The sequence below is a fragment of the Cupressus sempervirens genome, chromosome 3 (genome assembly GCF_028749045.1).
Source record: "Cupressus sempervirens isolate cs-2001-9-10 chromosome 3, ASM2874904v1, whole genome shotgun sequence".
In the NCBI taxonomy this organism is placed as follows: domain Eukaryota; kingdom Viridiplantae; phylum Streptophyta; class Pinopsida; order Cupressales; family Cupressaceae; genus Cupressus; species Cupressus sempervirens.
In genome coordinates, this window is record NC_143120.1 from 286,889,268 (window position 1) to 286,909,892 (window position 20,625).

Below are 20,625 nucleotides of genomic sequence, written 5' to 3' on the forward strand. Positions count from 1 at the left end.
AAATGCAGAATGATGCATGTTAATCATTGAAAATTGTCAAATTGTCATTCTCCTAGTAGGGAACGTTACAAACTGCCATTCCCAAGTGCAATATAAATCCTAGTTGGGAATTTTGGAATAAATCAAGTAAAGTCCCATTGGGGGACATCACAGATCATCCAAAAGTCTCCCAGTTATGGTTGCTGGTTTGTTATCATCAGCTAGCTTTGAAATGAAAAAACTGCTCATCACATTGGCTAGCTAGAGGAAGATAACTGTCTTTGAAAGTACATGAAGGGCTATTTAATAGTTTATGGATTTTTTGACCACACATTTTTCCACATGTGAATACAAATTAATTTTTTATTTTTCTCTTCTTTAATAATAACTCACTAGTCATTTATCTGATGCCTCATTTTAATAGAAGTCAAAAATTCTCTAGTTTTGAAGTTTGCTAAGAACCATTTCTAATATAATGTTTCATGATAAATGTCACAGGTTGCCCTTCCTATGGCTGTTGCACTGGACTTAAAGGGAATAAATAGCAATAGTAAATAATTCTCTCTAAGATGGCCAGAGGTTTGTAACTTTGTGTAGTATGCCTGCATATAGATTTTAGTAAATCTACAACATTTTGTATGCAAGATGATCAACACAAAAGCAATCGAGAGATAGATGGCCTTTGTCATTCATCAACATTTGTATGCAAGATGATTAACACCAAAACAATCACGAGATGGATGTCCTTTGTCATTCAGCAACATCCCGCCCTAAGTAATTGGGCTGTTGATTTTGGACTCCATTCAATTTTGTCTGATGTGATGTCATGTTCTAAAATATAGTTTTATGTTGACCGGCCTAATGGGGGCTTTTTGATATGTTGTTTATCTTAACTGCAAAGTAGTCTTTCTGATAACTGGTAAGTATATAGCTTGACGGATTTTAAAATTTTAGGTACCTTGTCTTTTGTTATAAATCTTGAGAAGCTCAAGCCTCAAAGTAGTTTCCTATTTGTTCCCTAAAATGGCCTTTAAAACACGAGAAGTACGTAGTGGCAGCAAATTGTTACATCCATTGTTATCCATGCAAGCATCATGTTATCCTTTTATATCTGCAAAGACACGAAATTGAAATAAAAATTTACTGGAAGATAAACTCTCATGATTGGATTTCTTGTATTTTTAACGTGACAAGATATATATCAGTATCGTCTTGTTGGGTGTCCTTCAGCCTAGATGCCATGACCGATTAGTACCTTTTTGGTTGAATTCATCCAAGACGTGCACCTGGCCTTGACTCTTGGAGTATGCTACACCCAAAATTGGATGTGGTAACCTACTTATATTAACAATCCAAATTTGTACATTTGAAGCATGTAACATGTCTCTAGGGATTTGGACACTGGTCTCCAATATGAAAATCCCAATGACTTACCACTTGAGTTCTTTGCATTTGACAAAGTGATAAGATAAACTATACTTGTTTTTTATAATAAAACAATTATAAGACGACAAGTGAGTGTTTTTAGGATGGATACAACTTGTAATGATGTTACTAGAATTCTTATCTAACAATCCTTCACTGATCACTGTTATGATTAAAAGACAGCAATAAAAATTACATGCAAATGTAACCAGTATCACAAAGGAATAAAACACAAAATGAACAGAAGACACAAAGATTTAATGTGGTTCACCCAATCCCTGAGCTACGTCCACCAAACAACAAGTCCAATATTATTATCCAGTGATTTCAACCTGATTACAGTCTGCAATCCCTTCCAGCTCAATAACATTGCAAGAAGCTATTAAATCATCATACATCATAAAATCCCTAACCCTAGGCCATTTTATACAAGGTTTATGCCGCTTACAAAATTAGGGCTAGAATATGTCGTCTAATAGAAAAATAGCTCCTTGCATCGCGACAAGGAGCACACTAGGAACTTGCAAGGTGCGCTGCCCCTTGAACTCATCATGGGGGAGTTGCCACCAAATCGTTGTAGAAAAAATATGGGGGGACATTACGCTGCGTGAAGTGGGGAAAAATTAACCTCCGAGTCTGATTAGGCCCACATAATACAATCGCTGCCGTCAATTTTTCTTTACTATGCCTCTAATCGTTGTATATTCTCTTTGCCATTATACTTCTCTTGAAGATTTATTGGGTATGAACTTATATTTTTTAATTGGAGGAGATATCACTCCTCTATAGCTGTCCAAGTGTCTCATAATCTCATTCCAAGTTTTAGATGAGAGTCTGACTCGATTATCTCTTATCGTGATCAAGGTTTGAACTTGTTTCCTTTTTCATCTTTGATGGTTAGATGAAATCATGAATGCCAATCTTTTTTAAGTAATTGGTTCTTAATTGGCATCTTACGAGTACACTCAACCAATATGTTAACCCTAAAACTCCTACCCATTAGAGGGAACAAAAACAAACTTTCCCTAAGGAATGCATAGATTTGTACGAGATAATTCAAATTAAAGACCACAAGGAGCCAACATCTTTCAAGTTTTCCTGGAGGGACTGGAAGAGCTACATGGGGAATTTTCTTAGAACCAAGATCTTATCAGCTTTAGTTAAAATTATTGCGAATGTTTTGGCTGTAGATACTTCATGCCCCTTTTAGAGAATTTACTTGACTATAACACCAGATTGTATAATAACAAGTGAAATGCTCAAGGGTCGACATAATTCAACATCATGCAAGATTAGCTTATGAGACTAGGCACATCTCTTGATTAACTACTTTTCCGCACATGGTACTGTGATCTTGTTTAAGCTATAATATAGTGATGCAATTTTTTATGTTGTATTTGGTGGCTTTTACTTGGACATAGCTTGGAAATGCTTTGCATGTTACTTGATATATTTAACTGGGGAGCATTTTCACTGTTTCCTTTTGGTTATTCATAAGAGATTGATATAGTCATATTTTTGTTTTCTATATGTATTGTCATATTGGTGCGCAATGGCATTTCAACTAAACCATATAACAAATTACTTTTGATCTATTTTTTAAAGAATGTTTTCTTTTGTTCTGCTAGCAGGTGGGATTCTCTGTAAATGGTGTACTAATATTGGCATCTCTCTGGATTGTTAAGGCATTTCTTCAGGTAAATGCACAAGCTTTATAGTGAAATACTGAAACTGAAGTCTACACTAGTGTATTATGTTTAGTTATAGTTTCTAGGCTGAGTGTACGATGATGATACTAAAATGTCTGTGCAATTCAAATTGCATTGTGACAGTTTGCTCTTTTAGGTTGCCTTTCAGTTAGGAAGGAGCTCTGTGATTATATAATTCTGAAAATAGTGGGCTGAGCTCGTTAAGTAAATATTTCTTGCATACTGAAAGGGCCTTGTGGTTAGGATTTTGCTTTGGTTTTATTGAAATGTGTCCAAGTTTAGAGTTGGTTGCATGTATATATCAAGTTCTTGAAATCTGTCTAATGTGTGAATTGGTTATATGTAGTTATTCTATTGTAACCCTCATAAGCATGACTCAATAGAAATTAATCCAGATCAGTTTTTACAAACAATGAGATTATTACCAAGAATTGATAGTTGGTAGTAGTCAAGCTTCTACTAAACTCTGAATGATTTCAAAAACTGCCAAGTTATCTAACATATAAAAATGGGTTTGGGATCTAGATAATGGCAGTGTGATCCCAAGGCAATTTGGCTGAATTGTGGGGCATCCCTTCCACATCCTTATACATTCTGATGGATGATACTGATCAGATTTAATATATTTTGGTAAAATAAGACATAATAGTTGTTCTATTACCTTGGTTGGGTTGTGAAGGATAGATTTCAAATGAGGCAGTGGAGTGTGTGATGGAATAGCAGACTGCTGATTTATTTGTGCTTCACTTATGCTGGGTCTGTCTGCTTCACCTACTGAGAAGGAGCAGCATGTTCACACTTGCCAAAGTCAAGGAAGAAGCTTATCAACAATAGACTAAGATGTATTAGCACATCATGGAGTATATACTGTGGACTCTTTGAAAGGGTCTTCTATACCCTCTGTCATGTCAAATTTAATATGAAATTGTAACAACCAGTTTTTCCGGGTCTTAATTAACAACATACTCAAAGAAATACAGTTATTACTTCAATTTCATAGGAAGACAGTTCTATCAGTCATGTTCATGTGAATGAGATTTACCTTTGAAATCAGTTAGACAAAATTTTCTTAACTAAGAACTTAAAACACCATCAATGAATTTACTATAGTAATTAAAAACCACATACCATGAAATTTGAACCCATAGATCATTGTAAGAATGCTTCTGCAATCACCTAGATTAGTCCACAAATACCACTATAACAAAATCATATAAGGACTACCATTTAATACCACTATATCAAAATCAAATGATGATTACTATTAAATACCAATATATAATATTAGGGCATCACAAACCACTGTATCAATTAGGGCATCGATACCACTGTATCATTTAGGGCTTCAGATACCAATGTGTCATTTAGGGCTCCAGATTCCACTAATTCCACTAGGGCTTCAGATACTGTTGTATCATTCCTTCCGATTTCTTAACTGTGGCAATAACTTAAGATTAAAAGATATGCTCATATTCAATATCCATATAAATATAAGACTGAGATAACAATCCATCAGATAAATCTGTCTCTCGCAACTAAGTGTAAAGTAACTTTAATGATGATAAAACTCAATTAATCTTACCCTCTTCTTGCATATACTTCATAAAAGTAAAACTACCCATTTCCAACAACAATTGAATGCATAGCTTATCTTTGTCTGTTGTACACCCGACAACTTGGGGAGAGGTGAAACATTGTCAGGTGCTTAACCGCCCAACCTCGGACCTTAATTTATTCTTCACACAATCTACAACGAGAAAGGCCCTCCCTACTGGGAATTGGACTTGGAACATCTGTCATCTACTGAGCATCTTGGTAATTAAACACACCATTCGAATTGACAGCAGGAGGATACAATTAACAGGATTATGCATGAGCTATTAAATAATATTATTATAGATTTAATGTATTATATCTGACTTTTATTTTCTAAATCATTGCAGACTCCATCTCACCTCTTCACCCTTTCCATTGCTATACAGCCGGTGAATCCTAGGTGTTCGGATCTCAGAGCAATCGGCTTTGTCTATTGATTCCCAACAAATTCATGAATACCATATATGTTCTAGCTTACCACAATTTGTGATTTGAAAATATATTTTTAAAGATTGTAGAATTTATTGTTTAATTAATTTAATTTAATCATATCTGATTTCTCTGCTGCATTCTTGCAGAATCATTCCACCTTTTCACCATTTCATGGCTATCAGCCGGTGAATCCCAAGTGCTTGAAAGATTATGAACATTCTTTTAAAAAAAATAATTTATTTACACTTCTTCACCATTCTGCGGCTTCATTGCCGGTGATTCCCAGGTGCATTTGATGAGCATACTTCTCTTATTATACATTTATCATGGTTTAAAACAATATAATTCTTGCTGTTGATATCCATACTATTTGTGATGGTTCATACAATCATTATGAGACTCCTACAGTTACCATTCGATTCCTTAATGGTGGTTTAAGATACAATGATATTATATAAAGAACCAAAATGGGAACTCTATAAAATTTGCAAGAAGCCATCAATAAAGTAACATATAATAATCTCAGTCCTAATAGTGATTTACCATGCCAAGCCGGCTGTAGGAGAATATGCATTCAAAAATATGGAAGGGTAACTCATCTGTTATGTATCCATTGGGGAACTTGCAAACTGACTGGCTCTCTCTTGATTTCTTCAGCACTTACCCATAGTATCCTAGCCGGAATCACTTGAAGTTGAAGTCACACAATCCGAACAAGATTTTTTTAAAAAACAATGGTAATAGTGGATGTATCAATGGTGTATGGTAAGATATATCAATGGCAACAATAGACGTTTCAATGGCAGGCTGTAAGATGTTTTAATGGCAGATTGTAAGACGTATCATAGGCAGATTTCAGTCGTATCAATGCAAGGACGAGTTGGTAAAAGAAACAAGGAAAATCTGTATGTAGCAAGGAAGGAAGAATTCGGGCACCAAGGAAAAAGGTGATCCTGCCTCTCCCTCATGGCTTCCTTAATTGGAGAGTGAAATATGACTTCTTGGCTCCGACCGGTTACAAAAGATTATAGTTGATCAAATTCCAAATGTTTTAATTCGATTAAAACAAAGAAGAGGAAAAGAAAATTTAAATGGTTGGAAGATTATACGACAATTCAAATTGTCAAATATTAAATTGATTTTTCATGCCAAGTGTTAATCGGTTAAAAGCAAGAATATTAAAATGGAAAGAATAGAATTGGAAGATAATAATTAGAATATTATAATAATTCAAATGTTAATATATTTGAATATTATTATAATTTTATATAATATATGTGCATGTAAATATATCAATGGGGTGACATCACTTTATTAAATTATTATAATATAATGGTGCCATTTCATTTTTATATCTATATGTACGTATATAGATATATCTATTATAATAATAAGGTGAAAGATTATATTAAATCCTTTGAGGTATGCTTTATATTTTAACTCAATTATTTTATATTTTTCAAATTATTTATTTAAATAGTTCATGCGGGTCCCACAGATGTGTCTTGTTTCAAGTCGCTAGGTCCTCAACCCATCTGCCCAATGATGTTGATGCTCATGTGCCTAATTCTTTTCTGACAATGCTTCCACCCTTTCGACGTGTTTCCTGCAAGGAAATTATCCGTAATTAAATCATTTTATCATAACAAGTTATAAATAATCATAACGGCTAACAACCTATTCAATTTCATGAATTCGTGATAAATAATTATAACTAACTAACCATCTTACCATTTTGCAGGATTATAACAAATTTAACTGTTAATTGACTTCATGTGAACCTCAATGGCTATATTTTAAATTAGATCAAAATTTGGGATGTAACAAAAAATATTAAATAGATAGTTACTTCCTCAGGTATGCATATGTTTGTGGCAATCATTCATTCCTTAAGCTCCATTTCTCCAGTACGCCAATTTACGTCTTTATCACAATCATTAAATTAGTACTTTTGCAAGAGATAATATCTTTCACACGCTTAAGCTGCTACTAACAAATGTGAACCGTGGATTTTGACATCTGCAGATTAGTGTACGGATTTCCTACTTTGCAAGGATTACATTATCAAGAAAGAAATTATAAACAATGCTCTATAGAATTGGAAAAAGGATGGAAGATATAATATTGGCTTAGAATTCAAGGACTCAACTTTGGTTGGTAGTTAATCGTATTTTTTCAATGTGTTCAAGGTATAAATACTGGCTCTGCCATACGAGTTCTGGAGATGAAGTTTACTTTCTTATTTAGAATCTTTGTTTTGTCACGACCTTAAGAGACGTTTACCACATACATTAAGAGTGAAGCTTTCTTACTATGCTTGGGAATGACCACTAGTGCATGAAAGATGTGCTATGCCTGTAGTCATGCATGTAGGCATTTTCTTAACCACTTCAAAACAAGAGAAAACAGATTAAGTGGTTCTCAATAAGATGCATATTACCATCATCCTTCTAAGTTGTCAATGTTAATTAAAAGCCTAATATTGAAGCTATCACTGAGATCAATTTGTCTACCAAGCTTTTATCACCAATTTGATAATCTATTGCACCCGTCATCTACTCTATGCATTGGATGTTTGGCATCAGGCTATATCTTCTCATTTTTAACTAAGGAAAAGAAGATACCACATTCTTTAAACTATTGACATGGATATTTTTTCTCAGATATGGAAATAAGTTGCTGGTTCGACGAACAAGATTATCATGCAACATGACTAGAACTTCTTGAAAGAGCTAACCGATAATGATATTTTGATAGTGTACACAGAACTTGTCAGCAGCCAAGAATGAATTTTCTGTTTTGATAACCCATTCCTATCCAAAACTCAGCAAAAACCTCAAATAAGTAATTGAAGTTGTATACCTTCATCTCACTCGGTGCTGGTGAGAGAAACTAGCCATAAATGGTTTCAGCAGGCCTTAATAGTACCACATGAATTATAGATCAAATTAGTAAATTGGAAAATTGAGATGATACTTGTAATAAGTTCATTAAACAAACACTATAGTATGTTTCATAGTTGAAAAACTTAGACTTGTCAACGACTCATCTGGCCCAAATTTTTTAAAAACTCAGGAAAAATTCAGCAATAACTCTGCAAATTTTTTTCTTTTTTTTTGATCGGGAAGAGGCCGAAGCCAAGATTAATTATTATTTTATTAAGCATGGGTAGATTCGAACCCAAGACCTCTTCGATAAGAGGCTCACAATTTACCGTTGTGTTGTAGGCTCTTGCCTGCAATAACTCTGCAAATTTATTGTACATTTGAAAACAATTTTTATAAGAAATGTTAAAAAACACACGTTACTAAATTTGTTGAGCATAACACTAATTTCCATCATATATAAATCCAAATCAGAGTTTATACGACAAGAGATCTCAATAACCACTGGGGGTTTGAGAGTGGATAGCCTAATCAGTTTGAGGGGCAGTAATGATAAGCTGTGCAAGGTGTTACATGTGAGATAAACTAGATGATTGAAGGGTATGGGAAAGTGGGGGTTCAGGGGTTAGCCCTCAGATTTCTTTTTATAGAGAAAATGAGAAAAGTGAGTGAAAATCACCATTAATGAAAACCATTTTTTTTCAACTACAAGCAAGAAAAACTAAATTATATGAATTTAGATGAGTTTTTCAAGGAAAAGTAACAATGTTTTGTATTCCCTCATGAGTTTTTGAAGGAAAAATCCTGATTTTTTGTGTTTACTCATGACTTTTTAAAGCCAAAATCATAGTGAGTATTACAAAACTCATCGGCGAGTTATTTGGTGCATGACTCACCTGCAACTTGGCTTGCGAGTGCTTTGCAAGTTATGCAACTACGGTTTGTTTGAACTTTGCTTCAAGGGCATGTGCCTGTAATTAGTGTCTAAGTAGCCATGTTTAGTAGTTGAAGTGGGGTTTTGTAAGAATTGCTGCTAAAGTAATGCTACTTTTAACTGGTAAGTAAAATTGAATCTAAGAATATGCAATTGTTACATATAGTTTGACAAGACAGTAAAGTTATATGGTTGAGGAATATATGAAATCCAAGTGCCAGATAAATTTCAGTTTTTTCTGTATCTGTAATGCGCAATCTGGATCTCTTAATCAAGGAAAGGTTGGTGATATGTAATTCTGCCAATGCATTTCATAGTATTAAGTTCATGGTGAATTGCAATTCTTATAAAAGAAAGCATATTCCTTGCAATTAACTTGTTAATAAGGCACTAACGATCATGACATGCTTCATCTAATGTTTAGAGAAATTTTTTGGCTCAGTGATTGAGCCTTATCGGAATTTGGATTTTCTGAGATTGGTTGCTATAATGTCCCCATTTTAGCTCACCTCCTGTTGGAGTGAGGACTAGCCTATTAGTAATCCTCGTAGGCTAATCAATTGGATAGAGGGTCTGAGTTGGTTGAGCTAGTGGGTATTTTCATACTCCAGAGGTCACGGGTGTTTAGGATTGTTCTTTATTTGAGTCAGATTGGTGTCCTTACTTTTTGTAGTAAGTTACTATTTAGGGAAAGTCAGAGTTACTATTCTTAGCAGGTCATCTGAACAGTTGGTAGTAAGCATGGAGTTGTGGGGACATCAACAGATCTTTTGTTTTGAGACTTACTAATTAGGAAGTCAATTATGACCAGTTTCTATTTGGTTTATAATCATTAATTTTCACTTAATTAATGATTAAATTGAAAGCTATATTATAATGTCAACAAGTGCATTTAATGGTTAAATTATAAGAAAAAACATGGGTGCCAAGGGTTGGAGGGAAATATAATAAATTATTATATTTAATACTTTACAACAAAAGAAAATATATTCAAATGACTAAGTTATGATTTAAGTCATGTGAAGTGTGTTCTTGAAGCCACCGTTTGATTTACCTTGAGAATTATAAATGCTTTCAAATGCAAAGATCAAACTATCCTAAATGCATTTGATATTTCTGAATTTGTGAGAGGTGTATATTAGAGTTAAATCTCTCTATTTTCCCTCTTTTGTAGATTTACTTCTATTTCTAATTGTCACACCTCTTCTATGTTTCCATACTCTCTCTGTTCAATATGGAAACTTTTTCTTTCTCTCTTCAGAATGTTTCTATTTCTCTCTTTGTTCGTTAGAGAAACATTCTTGTGTATACTTGTATATATAGATCGTTAATGATCTTTTTTTTATAACACATTCATTATTTTACCATAATATGGTATCAAAACTATTTTTTTCTAAAAATAATAATTTCATTATTGAAATTTTGTGAGTATTTTTTGAAATAGGTTCTAAAAATCTTTAATTTCTTAACGAAATTATAGACTTATAAAATCTTCAAAATCTTTTTGCCTGGGTGTATTCCATTTTTTTTCCTTCTGTAGGATGGTAAATATTTTATAAAACCTAGCTAGGATTTCTACAGAGGTTTCTCTGGGCATGTTTTTTCTCAAACTCATGGTTTCTTTTTTCTACATTTCTTTTGCTTCCCAAGTAGCCTGCTTGCTATAGGTCTTCTGCAAATCTGCGACCAACCTCTTTGTTTTCTTCTCACGGTGAAAGCTTTCTTTCTTCTGAGCCATGTGGTTCTTGCACATGCGTCTTTCTTTGCACACTTGTATAAGGTGTCAGTTTTTTCTTGCAAAGACACCCACACACCATTACTCTATAACTTGTGATTTTTCTTGGCCAGATCCGTGTTTTAAAATGCATTTTTCTTGCTTATTTGTTGCTAAGGGTGCTGTCTAGGGTTTCCAAACAACCCTTTGTCATTGATATAACCAATCCTCCTTCCACCATTGTTTCCCATCTTTGCAATTATTTTTTTAGTTTTTTCAAGAACGGCTAGGATTTCTTTTGAAATTGTCACATTTTTTTATCATTTTCAAAAACTTATTGTAAATTCCTTGTCGGTTTTTCAAGAACTCAACTGGGTCGATCTTTGTTATTTCTGGGTGCATTGTTTTCTACACCTCAATTGTTTAGTTGGCAGATTTAGAATTTGAGATCAAATTCCTTATGGGTTTTTCGAGTTCTCTTCTGGGTGTCCTTTCATTTTTTGGGTCTTCCATCAATTTGCCTCGAAGTTTGTACCTTTTTAGAGATTCATTTTTTTGCATTGAGAAACGTGTCATGGTATCTCTCACCAGTCTTCTCTGGGAAGGTAGTCAACGATTCAACAGAAAAAAACTACAACACTTGGAAGCAGAGAATGATGATCTTCGAGTATTGTTGCCTTGAGGTGATTGTTTTGGGTACCGAGACTTGTCTTACCACAGTCGATGTTACTCAAGAGAAGCTTAATGAGTGTAATCGTGAAGTTGTTATGCTCATTAAACTTTTAGTTACTAATGATTAGTTGCCTCAAGTGCTGTCTGACAAGATAATTGTAGGAATCTGGACTACACTGAAGGATCTCCATGAGACATCAAACAATAGTAGAGCTTTCATTTTGAATAATTAGCTATATTCTCTGTTATTATGGATGAACACATGGTCTTACAAGAGCATCTTCTGAAGATTAAGTACATCAGAGATCATCTTGATGCAATTGGCCATACAATGGAGGATGAGGATATGGTAGTCATTATTTTGAAAAGTCACCCACATGTCTAACCACACGGAAATGACCATGAGGCTCAAGCTTCTCAACTCCACTCTTTCTGATAGATGATTGCCTTTAAGGCTGCAACATCAGATACACCATATTACCAACTTGGAAAGAGCAAGCAACCCTCTGCTGATCAACATATTGCTTCTGTTGATTCAGAGCCTTTTGAATGTTGTCTCTTAGAGTCCTCGTAACATTTTGATTGTCCTGTAGTAACTCTCCTACATTGGGTACTCTACTGTTACTGAATAAAGAAATCCATGAATCTTGGGGGATCATGCCCATACAAGGCTCTAAAAGTGGACATCTGAATAAACATACGGTGAGTGGAATTATAACAATACTCACATAAGTATATCCTCTTCACCCATGCTCAGTGTTGTGCTGACACATAGTTTCGTAGATAGCCCTCAACCCACTTATTAACAATCTCAGTGTGGTCATTAGTCTGAGGGTGGTAACTAGTGCTCGGAGTCAACATTGTCTTGCACAACTTGAACAGTTCCTATTAGAAGTGACCCATAAATCGGCTATCTCGGTCATTGACAATGCTCCAAGGTAAACCATACAACCTGAAAACCTCCCAAAAGAACAACTTAGCTATCCGTGTTGCTAAAAATGCAGGGGTGATAGGAATGAAGTACCCATATATGGTGAGGTAATTCATTGCTACAAAGATACAATCTCTGCCTTGGGCTTTTGGCAAGCCCATGATAAATTCCATAGATAAACACTTCCACTTCCTTCCAGGATTGGGAGTGGCTGAAGTAACCTGACTGGATAAGCATGCTCTTTTTTGTTCTATTGACAAACATAACACTCTCTAACATACTATTGAACATCTAACTTCAGGCCCTCCCATGTGAATCTCTCCCAAATCTGGCTATAAGTCTTAAAGAACCCAAGATGTGTAACCAAAGAAGAATCATGAGAGGCCTGTAACACATCTACCGAACACTTGATCCTGGACTAATTAAATCCCTCCCTTGTCCTGAATATTGCCATCAACAATACTAGATGCCCACTAATCCTTGGCATACTCAATAATACTCAACAATGAGCAAGTGTCTCCAATCCTTAGATATCTTTGTGATAACTCACAAATGGGGTCTTCGTGAGAGTGTGTCAACAACTACATTCCGTGTACTCTTAATATAGGAAATATCAAAATCATATGACTTAAGCTTGAAGAACCACTTCTTCGGCCTCTCATTAAGATCCCATTGTCCAAGGAAATGCTTTAGGCTATTACGGTCAGTTTTGATGCAAATCGTAATGTCAAGTAAGTACTGCCTGAACTTGGCATGCATAATGGCCAACATCTCCTTATTATACACACTGAAAGTTCTCTCAGGACCCTTGAGCTTCTTGCTCTCAAATGCAATGGGATGGCAATCTTGGGAAAGTATGACATCAATGCCCTCACCTGATGCATCATTATGCAACCCCAAGGGCCTCGAGAAATCCGATACTGCTAGCATTGAGCATGATGTCATAATCTGTTTGAACTTCTCAAAGCACTCCTATGCCTAAGAGGTCCACTCAAAAGCACCCTTACGGGTCAAATCAGTAAGGAGAGTTACATGACGAGAGAAGCTTGCCACAAATCTACCTTGCCACAAATCTATGGTAGAATGCACACAAGCCAATGAAGCCTCTAAGCTATGTTAGGGTCTCTGGTATAGGCCAATCTAGAATAGCACAAACCTTATCAGGATCCATGCGAACTCGCTCTGCACTAATAACATGCCCAAGATAGAGTAACTCTATCATACTCAAGGCACATTTGGACTCCTTGGCATACAAGGAAGCCCTATCCAGAATGTCCAACACTGTATCCAAGTGTGCCACATGATCATCCCGCGTCTTACTATATACAAGTATATCATCAAAGAAAACCAAAACAAATCTCCTCAATGACTGTGGAAGACTCTGTTCATGGTAGATTGGAATGTTGTAGAGGCATTAGTCAAATCGAAAGGCATCATAAAAAACTCAAAGTGACCATAGTGACTCTTCAATGCTGTCTTCTCCACCTCCTACTCTCTGATTCTAGTTTGGTGATACCTGGATCTCAAATCAATCCCAAAGAAGTAGCAAGCCCTATGTAGTTCATCAATTTACTCATCAATGCGTGGGATGGGATACCGGTTCTTAATAGTCCTTCTATTCAATATCTAGTAGTCAATGCGCATCTTGAGTGTACAATCCTTTTTCTTCACCAAAACAACTGATGAAGCAAAAGAGGACTTACTCGGCCTAATGTGTCCCATAGCAAGCAACTCTTGAATAGTCTTCTTTATCTCATCTTTCAGGCGCTTAGGGTGCTGGTAAGGAGTAATCATGACGGGCTTAGCATCTTTTTCTAACTCAATGATGTGCTTTATGCCTCTATCAAGTCGCTTGACAGGGGGTAAATCACTAAATAATTTAGAATGTTTAGTTCTAAGCTTTTGTATATCAGGATGGTAAGCTGATTTATCTATCCCATCAGTAACATCGAACACTCTGCTGTGCAATCAACTGTATCATGACCCATGAGACATATGTCTAAAAGAAATCAACTTTCCATTGCTATTCGTGATAGCCTTAAGGATGTGAGTTTGACCATCCTTAATAGATCTCATCTCCATCTTCTTAGTGCTGAGATAAATGTCCTCTATAGTGTGTAACCAGCTCATACTAAGGACAACATCAATACCTACCATGTGAACAACATAAAATCTGCCTTAAATACATAATTATTTAGCTTCATGGGAGTCTTGGTAATCATCCTGTTACACTTAAAAGTGTAACTTGTTGGAGATTGTAGCTGCGATAGAGATCTTTATCTTTGGGTGTTAATACTGTTATAATTAGCTTCAGCTGAAAAGGACATTTATGATAAACTGTATTATTAAATATAAAGACGTGTGTAATGATCCCATCTTTTGGCCTTCACGTTCTCCAAAGTCTAAGTGGAGGATAAGAAAAAATTAAATTAATTTTTTATAAAGTCATTAAATTTAAAGGTGACTTTGTATTTAATTAATTTAATTATTAATTACAAGGGAGTAGCTTCTAGGGTATGTATTAATTATTGGAAGGACGGAAGCCTCTCGATTTAATTAATTATTTCCAGGGAGGAGTTTTTAGGGTATGCATTAATTATTGGAAGGAGGAAGCTTCTAGCCCTTGCAATTAATTAATGTTTTAGTTCCTTCCAGAAGGATGAAGAAAAGGATAAATAGGGCTGAAAGTCTCATTGTTGAGCATCGGATTATTGTATTGGATGATTATGATTTGCATTAGATAAGAGCTTGGATGTGTGAATAACACTCTTTTTTGGCAATAGAGGACGTTCATTCTCTGTTGTAACATTCTAGACGTCATTCCCTTAGGGTTTGGCCTTTGGAATACATCTCTTTGTGCTTGATTGCAGCATTTTTAGAATTAATATAATTTCAGCAATTAATTCAGCTTTTGGGCATTCCTGGGTGTCCATTACAGTGGTATCAGAGCTATAAGTCCTGCCATCCTGTGGAGATCATATTGATAGCCGGATAAACATGTATATTAGTCCAGATCAAGATGTGATGTTCAGACAGTTATTGGGTACATTAGAGAAGAGGCAACGTATGCAACAGGAGCAGAATAGGCGAATGGATATGATGTTGCAGCTTATGGCTAGACAGATGGGCATCAACATTGATGATTTGTATGTTGCTCCAGAGCAGAAGGTAGTCAATTTCTCAGGTGGGATCGAGACACGTATAGAGCCAACCAGCTATGATGTTGGTGATGTGGGCATTTCGGCAGAGTCAATGGAGACATGCGTGCAAAGTCAGGAGACCACATATGAAGCCTTGTCAGGGGATGATGACGTAGCAATAGTGGAATTAGGAGAATGCAAGGATACTATCATATCAGAAGCCACTTCTATGTCAGTTGAAGCATCCAATGAGGAGTTTAATGGTATAAATGCAGTGGTTGATGTATTTTCTAATGAAGCCACACATGTTAATGATTATGAGTTTTCATCAATTGCAAATTCAGTTCAGTTTTCTGTTGCAGCAGTTAATGTTGTTCCTATGTCCATATATTTCGATGCGGCAACACCTATTGTTGATACAGTTAGCATGAGTACATATGGTTCACCTACAACTACATCTTTTTCAATGCATGATGGTGATAATATGCATTCTAGTCCAATATATATTATGTGGATGGATAAAGGGAAGAAGACGTTTCATAGATCTTCTATGGAGTTGCCTTATGGTGACATTCTGACTTCATCAGCACAAGTTTTGAATGCTAGGCTACAGGGGTTGGTCTTGATGATGCGGGTTTGCAGTTGGTTTAACTTCCATATGGATATCACATATTGGGATCTAGGTGGAGGTTGGAGTCCATTATGTTACTTAATTGCTTGAGGACAAGCAATTTCAAGGAGGGCGGATTTGTAATGATCCCATCTTTTGGCCTTCACGTTCTCCAAAGTCTAAGTGGAGGATAAGAAAAAATTAAATTAATTTTTTATAAAGTCATTAAATTTAAAGGTGACTTTGTATTTAATTAATTTAATTATTAATTACAAGGGAGTAGCTTCTAGGGTATGTATTAATTATTGGAAGGACGGAAGCCTCTCGATTTAATTAATTATTTCCAGGGAGGAGTTTTTAGGGTATGCATTAATTATTGGAAAGAGAAAGCTTCTAGCCCTTGCAATTAATTAATGTTTTAGTTCCTTCCAGAAGGATGAAGAAAAGGATAAATAGGGCTGAAAGTCTCATTGTTGAGCATCGGATTATTGTATCGGATGATTATGATTTGCATTAGATAAGAGCTTGGATGTGTGAATAACACTCCTTTTTTGGCAATAGAGGACGTTCATTCTCTGTTGTAACATTCTAGACGTCATTCCCTTAGGGTTTGGCCTTTGGAATACATCTCTTTGTACTTGATTGCAGCATTTTTAGAATTAATATAATTTCAGCAATTAATTCAGCTTTTGGGCATTCCTGGGTGTCCATTACAACGTGTCATACATCATGTGTTAAGGCATGGAAATATGAAGAGTTGTATTTGAAAATAAAGAGTCATATTTTGGGAAACTCAAGAGACCTTTGGTTGTAATGTGAAGAGTCTCACCTACTATTATATATATCACATCAAGTGAAGGACATTGTCCACTTGAATATTTTACTATCAATACAGGAAATCTTTTGTTTGTGTGGCTGGGTATTTCCCTTCATTTTAGATGGGTTTTCCTAGGATATATTCTAGTGTATTTTTGTATCTATTTTATGGTTTTCTTATTGCTGTTTATCGTTTATTTCTGGGCTTGTATTTAACATGGTATCAAAGTGAGTTTTGACATCATTTTGAAAGTTAAGCGGTTTGCTATCAGTCAGATCATTCTGTGTTTTCCAAACTGTTGATTTTGATAGCAATAAGATAGATCTTATCGATATTGACTGACTCTTCTTTTTTATTCCCTTTGATGTCCTTTGGTTCTCTATCCAAGTTCCTCATGATGCTGATGAGTGAAGTGTCTGTTCTGCTAGTCTACCTGTTTTGTTTAATGGAGTTTCACATTCAATTATAGAACTTGTCGTTCTCCTTTTCTTTTGACTTGTATGTTGTGTATTTGGTGTCATATGTTTAAGGCTACATGTGCTGTTGATGTCGAATTTCAACTTATTATTTCATTAGTTCTTAGCTACCTACTTTGACATCACATGAGTAAAGAGATGGCTTTGTCTTTGTTGGGCGCACGTGGATTCTGCATGGATGCGTACATGGTGTTCACGCTTCTGACTTCGATTTTTGTTTCTACCATTTCTGTATTGTGGCAAGGCATTTAAATCGTTGCCTTAATATCTCAATTACCGAGTTCTCCCCTTGGCCCTTTGAACCAACCGAATTTTGAACAAGTTCTTGGTATTGGTCTCGGCTCCCTTTTGGGTTCCACTTGGGTTTGAACCCAAGCAGGTTGGTTCCTCTAGGTCAAATCTAGGTCGAACTAGGGAAGACCCAAGTAGACCGAGTTTGAACTAGGTACAGTTCCATTGGGAACATTCTATAATATAGTACAAAAAACAATTATTACAGAATTTGAATAAAGATATTTAACATTACAAACAAAATTTGCTGAAGTTCAAATATTTATTACATCAAATTAAACTAGCCCTCAAGATTTTTTCCAGAGAAATTTTATATCCAATTGCTGATAATGGCCCCTGTCCGAATAATCGAAAGCTCTGCATAGCGACAAATCATATTTGAAACATTAAACAACATCTTCAATAGGTGAAGGGAGTTGCAAGCTACTTATATAACATTTTTCAAGTAGGATGTTGATTACAAACAAACGAGCTCTTTGTACAATGAAAAAGTGATAAGCGTTGGACAACTTGGAAAGAAGGAATGTTATTATTGCAGTTGATCTTAGTAACAATGACAATGTTTGTGAACCAACTAATGCCTTTGATCAAGAAGAAGAAGATGAAGATTTAGATAATCCATTAGATGATTGAAACTTGTATAGTTCTAATTGTTGAAAGTCTAAACAATGACTGGAACTTGATATTATTTTAATATTTTGGTGTTGTTAATAGATATGATGCTAAGATTACAAGTTTATAGTGTTTTTGTTGTTTTTATGATACTATGTGGCATTCTAATCTTAATTCATTTTTTTAGGCTGCATACGTGTGTGTGTGTGTGTCTCTCTCTCTCTCTCTCTCTCTCTCTCTCTCTCTCTCTCTCTCTCTCTATATATATATATATATATATATATATATTACATGTTTTTGTACTAACAAACCCAAACGAATCCAAACCCCATTTCAAGATTTTGACGTTTTAGTGAACCGGTTATTCGAACCCAAACTCGAACCGGTAACTTAGCTTAATATGGTTGTTGATTTCTATTCTTACATCAGTTCATATCTTCATTAGTTATGTCGGTTCACCTTGAGGAGTCCGTTGAACTTGTAACTACCCCATCGCATTGTTGTGATCATTGTTGATTATATCCGCTGTATTCGGAAGCGAGAATTACTTCTGTTGGTTCCGTGAGTATTTTGGCATGGTCTCAGGGCAGGGAATTGAATTAGTTGGCAGCAAATCAAGCCTCATTTTGTTTCTCTCTTGGTCGCAAATCCAATTGCCATGTAAAAGCGATTGCCCATTTCACAGTTCATAACCTGCATCATATTCATTTAACTTCTGTCTTCATGTTTGACAACTCTCTATAGGTGGACGATTTTCACGGCATAATGATTTTGATACGAAGGTTCTAAATGGACTTCTTTTTTCTTTGCTGTCCGTTATTATTTCAAATTGGCAGGTTTAGTAAATCATACAATTATCGTTTCTATCTTGTCATTTTCTATTCCCTGCTAATATTGTGGAGATCATTGTGTTTGTCTTTTGTGAAGTTGTTGCTTACTTTCAGGCAGAAGTCTTGCTTCTCCCCCTTTTCAGCAGGCAGTATGGTTTGAAGTTGATCCTGAGCTACGGTGGGAGCAATCACTAATGTCAAGCGATCTAATGAAGAAGTAACCTGCATGTTCAGTGATTATTGGAGAAGGCATCTGCAATATTATGATGCTAGATTACTATGATTTCCCTCTAGACTGATCGGGTTTGGATATAAAATCAGTTTGAAGAGGCATGTCAATGGATAGACATGCCTCCACACAAGTGGAGACGTGTCCCTTCATTGGCATTCCTTTCCATTTAACTAACTTACCTTTAACACTGCTGATTTAACTAGGAAATAACAAACCTTAATTAAGGCAAATATGATTGGCGATATTAACAAACTCGGGTCTTTCATAAATAAGCAATTTTTTCTCAATTATAGCTTTGCAATCAATACTTATGATCTGGAATATAAATTGATCAGAGTAGATCAATATAATCAGAATACTTGGAGATACATAACAGAATTAAGTGGATGATAATATAATGGTTTTGGATTTCTAATGTGTATATGTGTATGTTAGTATAAACAGAATATGTATGCATGCATATTAAATCATTATATTATCATCCAATTTATATGATTGAAGTTATTGTATCAACATTATCAAACAAGAATAGTCGAATGACATTAATCAATCTTATAGGATGGGGAGAAAGGGCAAAATGGGAGAATGGCGAGGTCTCACTAGGTACACTACCTCATAAGGTATGAAGCCAAAAGGGACAAGGGATTCCTCTCTTGGGCTGAAGGTCAAGTTAGGATACCCTACTGCAGTTTCCTTCCCAACTCATATATTAGATAAGTACATGTGTGTGTAATTTGTGGTATATATATAGTTGCAAATAATATTGATTTCATGAAATTTCTAGGGTAGAAGGTAATGCTATGAAAAAACTATATGATAGTGATAAACTTAAATACTATCATATTAATTAGACTCCGGGTATCTCATAAGATAAGGCCTTGGGTGGAATGGACTGTGCTACATCATATAAAGGCACTAGGTAAGGCATGCGGTGGAATGGGCATGGGCTACATCATACAAAGGTACTAGGTAAGGCCTGTGGTGGAATGGGCATGAGTTACATCATACAAAGGCACTTGCAAGGGATGATCCACATTGGTGGAGGAAGTTACAATGAGGGAGAATTGTGAGGCCCACTAAGTACCAACCCCATGAAACATGGGGCTGAGGGGGGATAGGGTTTCATCCTTGGGCCTAGGCTTGGGCTAGGGCATCCTCTTGTAATATTTCCACCCACCTTTAGGAAAGCAATTTACTGCACATTGCATGTTACGGATTGAAACTCTCTTTACCAAGTTATAAATGTATAAGATAGATTATATCATGTTAACAATATAATTAGTCTATGATGTATATTTGTGCTCTTGTTTACTTTTTGGTGTTGCAGGGCCTGAATCAGG

General features: G+C 35.5%; 1 protein-coding gene across 2 annotated transcripts in view; it reads left to right on the forward strand.

The window, feature by feature from the left end:
- LOC149566081 (uncharacterized) overlaps positions 1 to 20,625 on the forward strand; it is a 65,932-nt gene that overhangs the window by 39,567 nt on the left and 5,740 nt on the right. The window contains exon 3 of one of the 2 annotated variants that reach the window (XM_089819516.1): positions 3,033 to 3,101. In XM_089819516.1, coding sequence (XP_089675642.1) covers positions 3,033 to 3,101 — 69 coding nt within the window. The remainder of the gene's footprint in view (positions 1 to 3,032; positions 3,102 to 20,625) is intronic. The other variant, XM_089819517.1, reaches the window with a different exon arrangement.